The sequence below is a fragment of the Gavialis gangeticus genome, unplaced genomic scaffold (assembly GCF_001723915.1).
Source record: "Gavialis gangeticus isolate Ggan-Ray unplaced genomic scaffold, GavGan_comp1, whole genome shotgun sequence".
NCBI lineage: Eukaryota > Metazoa > Chordata > Crocodylia > Gavialidae > Gavialis > Gavialis gangeticus.
The window spans coordinates 58,266-67,551 of NW_017728979.1; the positions used below are offsets into that span (position 1 = coordinate 58,266).

Here is a 9,286-nt window from a genome sequence, read left to right on the forward strand (position 1 = left end):
TTTTATCAGGGATTTTTCAGTTTTCCAATAGGGAACACCAGAATTCCTGCTAGGAAGCCATTGCTGTGCTGTCACAGAGCAGGTAGCAGCACCCCAAGGAGGTTGTTACTGCTGCAGCCAGGATACCAAGGGGCTCTGTGGAGGATTACTTTGTGGGATTCTAGTCCCCATTCTACTGCAGGGGCTCCAGGCTCTCACTGTGGGGGTCAAAGCCTGGAAAGAAGGCAAATTAAGAGATGCCTACTGTGTGCGAGTGGGGTATGGGACCCCCAGGACTTAAGAGGCTGGATAGTGCAAGTGAAGTAGCAGGTGACAGGTGGGAGAGGCTGCAGCACCCCTGTGCTCACCCTAACCCAGGGCCCCATGAAGCTCAGAAGTCTATGGGATCTCCATGTGGCACCACCCAGAGAAGAGAAGACAGGTAGAAACGAAGAGCCACTGTTGCACAATAGCCAGGTTCCTGTGCTGGGTGGGGGAGGAGGGGATGGTGGCTCCTCTCCCAGTAGGAGTGCCATTTTACTGCGCTTGCTGGATGAGGACATCGGACAGGTCCTCCACACCCTGTAGTCTCAGGTTCTGAAAGACAAGAGAAAGCCAGCTCATGCTGTGAGCTCTTGCCCCCAGCTCCCACTAAGCTAGACCCATTTTCTGGTGTAAACTGGAAGACCCGAGAGTGTCAGGGAGAAAAGTATTAGCTGCCTGACATGCAGGAGGGACATTTCAAAGAGCTCGTGGGTCAAGTTTGACCTGGCATGGGCCCAGTACAGAGACACAGCCATTCCCAATCTACAGTGTTGCTTCCACAGCAAAGCCCATTGAGATTTGCTTGAAGGGTCACGAGCCTGGCTGGGCAGTGCTTGCCTTTGGTCCATCTGGCCCCTGCCACACCTGATCTCCCCTCAGTTTTCCCCTCTAGCTTGGCCCAGCAACAGTGGAACAGCTGTGAGCAGAGTGCAGTGACCACATCACCTGTGATTGGGACAGAGCTGGACACAATAAAAAGGCTCTAGAGCTGTGGGGTCTCTGTACTCCCTGCCCCACTGGCTGCTCTGCTTTATGCTCGCTCCCTCATCTGCTGCATGCCACATGCATCTCTCCATACCATGCCCCAGCTTGCCCCATTGGCTGACACCCCTGCTCTAGAAGGCATTCCCAGCAGAGTTCAATGCTATGCCATGAAAGCTGCCCAAGCAGCAGGGGGAAAGCATGCAGGAGAGGCTTTAGGAGGTGACATCTGCCCACTTCCATCCCACCCCTCCATGGTCTGAGACAGCCTGAGTGACACTTGTACTTTCCTTGTGGATCAGGTCCTAAGCTGAAGCAGCCACATTTGTGCCCAGATCTTGGGAGTAGAGACCACCCCCACTCCTCTCCTTGCAGCCACCAGGGGACATGGAAGTTGCTACACTCACCTTCTCATTGGCCAAATGCAGGAGGCAGGAGAAAGCCAGAGGGATGGAGAGGTTCTGCGCCATCATGGAAGGCAACCTACATTCCAAAGTGTGGTGGAGAGGGTTAACTGGCAGCTGGAGCCACAGCAGGGGAGTCCATCCTGCTTGGCAGGTCCCAGACCAGTTCCAGCCAGCCTGAGGCTGCTCCCCCTCATGAGAGGCACTGCCCCACACCCCTGCAAGCCAGCCCATAGAGTACCAGGGTGGAAAGGCTCTCCATCTAAGAGAAACAGGGGTTCCCTTAGGAAGTACCCAGGATCCAGCCAGCTGTCTTCAAGGAAGCAAACTAGACAGCAACTCTGGCTCTGGTTATTTATCCACATTGAGCAGCAAGTGCAGCTCTGAAGTTCAAAACCCCTCCACGTTACGTTTATGCCACAACGCACTTGTAACTGCACCAAAAAGGGAAGGTGGTGCACTATTGTAGGGACCATGAAATGGGCAACAGTGCCCCACATACCTGCGCGGCAGCTCCTTTGTGAGATTACTCAGCACCTTCTCACCCATTACCACTGCCGCTACCTCTTCCTCCGCGTCTTTGCTCTGCTCAGAGAGAAAGATGACAGGGCAGTGCTCAGACACTCAGCTCCATCATCACCATATACCACAAGTGCTCACTCAGGACCTCAGAGTGCCATTTTGGTAGACAGTGGCAGGCACAAGTCATCACTGGGGAAACAGCTTTTTCATGAACCAGCCCTGCCTGGTGTCTTCCAGGTGGGAAATGGACACAGCTCTTTCTAAAAGAGGGTCCTCAGGCCCTCACTGTTCAACATCTTCATCAGCAACTTGGATGAGGGGGTGAAAAGCACCTTGTTCAAATTCACGGATGACACTAAGATGTGGGGAGAAGTGGGCATGCTAGAAGGGAGGGACAGACTGCAATTGGATCTGGACAGGTTACAGGTGTGGGCAGATGAGAACAAGATGGTATTCAATACTGACAAGTGCAGAGTACTGCACCTGGGGAGGAAGAACCAGCAGCATACCTACAGGCTGGGTAACTCCCTTCTCATCAGCACAAAGGTAGAAAAGGATCTTGGACTCATTATAGACTCCAAGATGAACATGGGCTGCCAATGTGGGGATGCAGTCAGGAAGGCTAACCGCACCTTGTCATGCATCCACAGATGCATCTTGAGCAGGTCCAGGGAGGTGATCCTCCCCCTCTATGCAACACTGGTCAGGCCGCAGTTGGAGTACCGTGTCCAGTTCTGGGTGCTGCACTTCAGGAGGGATGTGGACAACATGGAGAGGGTCCAGAGGAGGGCCACTCGCATGATCAGGGGGCAGCAGGGCAGGCCCTATGAGGAGAGGCTATGAGACCTGAACCTGTTCAGCCTCCACAAGAGAAGGCTGAGGGGGGATCTAGTGGCCTGTTACAAACTAGTCAGGGGGGGCCAGCAGGCATTCCGGGAGTCCCTGTTCCTCCGAGCACTACTGGGAGTAACAAGGAATAACGGCCATAAGTTGACAGAGAGTAGATTCAGGCTAGACATCAGAGTAGATTCAGGCTAGACATACTTCACTGTCAGGGTGGCTAGGATCTGGGACCAACTCCCAAAGGAAGTGGTCCTTGCTCCTACCCTGGGGGTCTCCAAAAGGAGGCTAGATAATCACTTTGCCGGGATCATTTGACCCCAGTATTCTTTCCTGCCCATGGCAGGGGGTCAGACTCGATGATCTGCTCAGGTCCCTTCCAACCCTACCAACTATGAAAAGGAGCATCTCCCCTCAAAGAGCCACAGGCATCATCCACAGCCTCATCCAGGCTTTGGTAAAGCAGGAGGAGACCAAGTTGGCATCCTCCTTGGAGCTCTTAGGCATTTATACACATAGGAAATCCAGTGCAAGCTTAGAGCAGGCTTGATTAATCAAGTCTGCTGAGCATGCGAGCTGACATGCCCAGCACTGCTTTGCATGCATTCATCTAAGTGGCAAAACGCACATCAGCGCTGAGAAAATGGTGGCAGTGCACTTTTGAACTAACACACATCAAAGGTGCATTGTACCAATGTGCATGTCGCCATTTATACAAATACATGCACTGCAGCATTTAAAAGCACCTGGTGCAGTGGCGCATGCATGTGTAAAAATGCCCCTTATGTCTACAATGGATTGCCCTGAGACAGGCCAATCTATACCAGAGGGAAGGGGAGCAAGTACCACATAGGGCTTGAGAAGGTTGCATGTGCTGCTGACAGACTCCTCAGTGTGGCCATGCAGGGGATAGACAGGGCTCCCACATTACCATGTGGCAGGGGCAGCCTGACAAGGGGCCAGCATGTTTTATTGTACCTACCTCTGCCAGCGCTTGCTTCTGATTGGCTTCAGTCAGGAGGTCCCACATGGTCTGCTTGAGTTTTTTCATGTCCATCTTCTTGGCCATCTTGGCATACTGAATCTCAATCTTGTTGACCTGAGGGCAGACACGCTGGGCTAGGGTGGGGAAGAGGCCCCAATCAGAGGTGGGGGTGGGGACAGCAGACATCTGAACACCTTCCTGGACCGACTCCAAGCTACCCTGTGCCTATTCTCACCTTTTTAGGCTCCGTGACCAGGTTGGACTCCCCATAGGTCATGATGTCAGCCCTGTTGGCATCGATCCCCTGATTGAAGCCCCAGGCAGTGTTGGCAGTGAGCTCGAAGTCCCCGGTCTGACCCCCAAAGTCTGCAGGGTCATTGTCATCATCACTGTCGGCACACTGAGCACAAGGCAAAACCCAACATGGTGAGGGCACACGTGGACTTGAGCTGAGGGAGATCGTGTCCTCCCACCCAAGTGTGGTGTTCTCCCCACATGCCCAAACCAAGCCCTTGAACCAGAGTAAGAGGGACACATTTGTCCAGGGGGCTTGGAAATGAAGAGGAATCTTGTATCCATGCCTAGCAGCCTCTCTTTGCCTAGCAAAGTAGCTAACAGACCCCCTTTGTGTAGATCAACGTGTCTGTCTGCAGCATCTCCTGCAAAGCACGAGCAAATGACTTCATGGAGACCCAACTACCATATTTTCCTCACATAATAGCAGGAAAGAACTTTATTCTGCCTTTCTGTATATTATATTCCAGGACACACATGTGAGGAAGCAAGGTACCTGGAGCAAGACAAACAGGGAAGACATCAAACAGGCAAAGGGTGAAGGAAGGCATTCAGAGCTGGATGGAATTCATGGACAACCACTAGCCATGGCCAAAGCTGGAGAGATGCAGGCTCATGACAGGAGGGGTCTGCCAGAGCCTGGAAGAAAGTCCATGAGGTTTTCAGAGACCAAAACAGGTCACTTTACTGGCAACCCAAAATGCATGGGAAACCAGAAGAAAGACCAGCTCGAGGTATAGCTGTGTGAAAGGGAGCAGAAGGTTTGTCACAGGCAAAGAGGAATAAGCCTGGAACAGTGTCGCAGCAGAGGTGGCCATAGAAGCTGGGAAGCTCAGAGTCGGCCTGACCTCAATATTATTGGAGCAGACAGAAAGTATCATGTCTGAAGGGGGGTGGAATTTAGTCAAAGCAAAGACCCTGGCCCCATCCCAGTTACCTGGGAAGCAGGACAGAAGTTGGAAGCGTCATTGGGGTTGTTGTAATCGTACTCTCCAATCTCATCACTGTGATCTGAGGAGCTGCTCTGCGTGGACATCCTCCGCAGCTAAGGAGAAGACAGACAGAAACAGCTGGGCGAGACAGGGTGGATGGCCTACGCAACCCAACTGGGACAATCTAGCCATGCTCTCTCACCCCCAAAGGGACCCAGGTTCTCTCTTCTCCAAGCCTACTGCATTGCCTGCTCTCACATCCTCCCCTCTTCGTCCCACACAAACAACCACAGCCTGCTAAGCGTCAGTGATGGACTCCTCTGTATTTAAGGGACCTTCTCTTGCCCAGCTTCTTCTATCACTGTATGCCCCTGCTGGAGAACCTTGGGCCAGCAGCTAAACACCAGTAGGAGCCAGAGAGACCACACACCTTGGCATCTGGCTTGAGGAAGAGCCTGGTGAGGCTGCTGGGGTCATAGTGGAAGTCAGCTGGGAGCGTCGTGCTCTTCTTGTTCTGGCTTTCAAGGACAGATTTGGCCATGGTGGTAGCTGCCTGTTGAATGTCATTGCTGTGTTACACCAGGGCCAGTTCCAGATCAAGTACCTCAAGCCTCGAGGAAAACCACCTCAGACCTCTCCCGCTTCCCAGTATGTGGGACCTCCAAGTTCTACCCTCAGTGCTAAGTTGCTTGCACATCTAGAGCTCTAAAAACCAAGGATACAGAAGTGGATCCTCAGAGCTTCATGTTCCTCAGTAAAATAGGGGCAATTTAAGAGGAACCTTAAAATTAGCAGTGGTCCAACTACAAATTGAGGCTCTTATGAAAGGGAACAAAGTGGGGCACCATGGGAGGAGTCATCATGCCATTATTAAATATGATATAAGTAACCATGTTGACAAAGAGGGGAACACTAGGCTCCCTTCATTCCTGTTTGTCCTAGAAAGCTGTACAAGAATAAGCTAGCTTCTACTTCATACGTACTTGCTAACTGTTCCAAGGGCAAATCTGAAGACACCCCCTCCCCTCCACTGGAAGGCAAAATTGGATCTAAAATACTTCGTTTCTGGAGGGGAAAGATACCAGGAAGAAGCCAGAGTGGCTTTCAGACCCCAGAGCTAGCCACACTTGTAAGTTAACAAGCAATTAGGAAGTTCAGGGCTAGCTTCAGAGTCAGAGTCTCAATCTACAGGAGCTATATAAAAGAAACTCTGAGGTTAAAAAAAAAAAGTCAGAAGCCATGCCCCACACTTCAAAGTCCAGCACATACCCTGGTCTCCCGGAAATAGGGTTCAAAGTTGACATCCTCATCAAAGTTGATTTCAAAGACTTTCTTGGAACTCTTCTTCCTGATCTCTTTATCAGCGCCTGCCTCCACTATGAAGAAAAGGCAAGGAGGGAGTGGGGGAAGGTGGGGTTACAGGTCAGTTCTGGGTGCAGGAGAATTTAGACAGTTTGCGAGTACTGCTAAAAATTCTCTCACTGTTCCTCAGGGAAGGGTCAGGCAGAGGGAGACACTCCACACTCCTCCGCAGATGAGGAGAGCTTCTCTGCAATAGCAGGGAAACTAGACTCCAAAACGGCATCAGCCTTTCTATTCTACAAGCAGAAAAATCGCTTGATCTTGGACACCTGAGGGTGGCTGTAAGCTACACTTGGATTCTGTATTTTCGTGCCTCCAAATTCACTCTTCGTTTTTGGAAGGCCAAATACAAGTTCTCTCCAGCATCATGGCCCATTGCCTGCCTCCTGGGAACACAGAGCATCCAGAAAGTGTGACATCCTGGGAGTGGCAGTGGGAACTTCCTGGTATCGCAGAATAGACCCCAGACCCTTGTAAGGACAGTAGCAAAAAACTGTTGCTTACATGAAAGCATATTTATAGTAAAGATGTTCCTGTAAGTGTGTTGCCTGCTCCCTGGCAGAGATGCATGGGTTCATGCCTGTTGTGCCCCCAGGAGCCAAAGACTCCCCAGTGAAGAGCCAAGAGGTAACAGCTGGGCAGAGAGAGGGCAGGTGAGTGCAGGGACGCTCGTAGGGAGCTGAGGCCGTGCCGCACCAGCTAAGTGGACCCAACCCCCGCCCCCCTCAGTCCCTACTTAGCCAAGCCCCCCAGGGAGCCCTGCAAACAGAGAACAGAAACAGGTGTGGCCCGACTAAGGCATGGGAGTTCGTGCAGAGAGGCGCACAAAAGGCACCCAGAGGGCTGGTCCGAGCAAGTGGCCTGAGCCCAGAGGCCTAAAGAGCAGCTGCTGCTGAGATCAGGGAAGTACAAGAAGTACCTCGCATCCATGGCAGTGACCTGCCGTGCCCATCAGCTTCTCCAAACCAAGACCCCAACCTTGACAGAGCTTACAGCCCTAGCCCTGGACTGCAGGGGCTGCCTGGTGCAGCAGCAGCTGCTGACACCCAAGCATGGGAGCACCACCACTTGTGGGATGTGCTCCTTAGGAGTCCCTGGATGGCCAAGCGTGGGAGCTTGAGGAGGGTGCAGAGCTGGCGTACCTCATCAGGGCTCACGAAGATTACATCAACAACTACTGCCAGGCCCTACTCCAGGGAAATGGAGGAAAGGAAGAAAGTGAAGGAGGAGGAGGAGGAGGAGGAGGAAGAGGTGGCCACAGATGGGCCACAAAGACCCCCACCGCAGAGCTACCTGGAAAGCGGTGGTCTCCAGGTCTGGAGCATGCAGAGCTAGGGCCACTCCTCCCCTACCACTGCATAAGAGGTTCACTCCCCTCACTACGCACAAGGAGACATCGGAGGAGGAGGTAAGTACTCCCACCCCTAGGAGGAGATGCCAGGTGGTGGTAGAGGGGTACCCTTGAGGGGTACGGAGGGACCTCTGCTGGCAGACCTCTTAGCCTGAGAGGTCTGCTGTCTCCCTGTGGCCTGCACCCAAGATGTTGCGGAGAGGATCCTCAGGCTCATCCGTCCCTCTGACTATTACCCCATGCTTCTCATCCATGTGGGAACAAATGACATGGCCAGGGGTAACCCTGACCAGGTCATGAGTAACTACAGGGGGCTGGGCTCAAGGGACTAGCTCAGGTAGGTTTTCCTGGGCACGGACCCAGGAGGGAAGGCTGCATGGAAGAGGTCAACAGACACCTCAGACAGTGGTGTTACCACAAGGGGTTTGGTTTCTTCGACCACAGCATGCACAAGAGACAGAGATGACTCTTAGGACAAAATGGCATTCACCTCAGGTGGAGAGGTAAGGCCCTGTTCTCAGCCAGGATAGCTGATCTGTTGGACAGAGCTTTAAACTAACTTTGCTGGGGAACAGGTAAACTCCAAGTGGAGCATGCCCAGGGACTGGCACACAGGAAAGTTCCCTTGTGGAGGACAGTAGCGCAACTGTTTTTGAAATGCAAATCCCACAGCATCTCAGGAAATCGAGGGGGTCAGTTGGGGGCCTCAGCTGCCTGTACACCAATGCCAGGAGCATGGGGAACAAGCAGGAGGAGCTAGCCCTCTTGCTCCCTAGGGGGCAATGTGACCTGGTAGAGATCACAGAGACCTGGTGGGACTCCTCACATGACTGGAGCGTAGCCATAGAGGGCTACACCCTGCACAGAAGGGACAGAGTAGAGAGAAAAGGCGGAGTGGTAGCTCTCTACATGAGAGAGCAGTATACCTCTCTGGAGGCCGACATTGGCTCCAAAGATAAGGAGCTTGAAACCATCTGGGTCAAGCTTCAGGGGGGCAAGGTGAAAGAAACCTAATTGTAGGCATTTACTACAGGCCACCAAACCTAGGGGAAGAGCTGGATCTGTAGTTCTTGAGAACTGACAGAGGCCATGCATGCAAGGGACTTAATTGTCATAGGTGACTTCAATTACCCATAGACTGGAAGGAACGCTTGGCTAGGTCAGATCATTCAGTTTCCTGACCGTCTGTAATACAGGAGCTCTTCCTGACCCAAGTGCAAGGGCCAACCAGAGGTAATGCTCTCCTAGACTTGGTCTTGGCCAAGGGAGATGATCTGCTGTGTGGCTTGAACACTGAGGGTAACCATGAAATTATCAGGTTCACTGTCCACTGCAAGGTTGACAAATCAACCAGCAGGACTGAAGTCCTGGACTTCAAAAATGCTGACTTTGACAGGCTCAAGTGCGTTAGTAAGGGAGGCAATGCAGGACCACAAAGGGAAGGCAAACGGGATGCACAAAAAGTGGCCATTGCTCAAGGATACAATACTCAAAGCAGAAAAGAAAACAATTCCTGCAAAGAGGAAAGGTAGCAGAAGGGCTGGCAAGCCCTTCTGGCTTAATAGGGACATTGTGGTTCTGTTAAAAAAAG

General features: G+C 52.3%; 1 protein-coding gene across 2 annotated transcripts in view; it reads right to left on the bottom strand.

Moving 5' to 3' along the window:
• Positions 1-93: 93 nt before the first annotated feature.
• The window catches only part of NCAPH (non-SMC condensin I complex subunit H), a 34,923-nt gene continuing 25,730 nt past the window's right edge, over positions 94-9,286 (bottom strand). The window contains exons 11-18 of one of the 2 annotated variants that reach the window (XM_019508312.1): positions 6,252-6,358; positions 5,413-5,535; positions 4,988-5,095; positions 3,992-4,156; positions 3,754-3,870; positions 1,912-1,994; positions 1,413-1,488; positions 94-576 (exon numbers count right to left, since the gene is read on the bottom strand). In XM_019508312.1, the coding sequence (XP_019363857.1) occupies positions 517-576; positions 1,413-1,488; positions 1,912-1,994; positions 3,754-3,870; positions 3,992-4,156; positions 4,988-5,095; positions 5,413-5,535; positions 6,252-6,358 (839 nt within the window). In that variant the 3' untranslated portion in view covers positions 94-516. The remainder of the gene's footprint in view (positions 577-1,412; positions 1,489-1,911; positions 1,995-3,753; positions 3,871-3,991; positions 4,157-4,987; positions 5,096-5,412; positions 5,536-6,251; positions 6,359-9,286) is intronic. The other variant, XM_019508304.1, reaches the window with a different exon arrangement.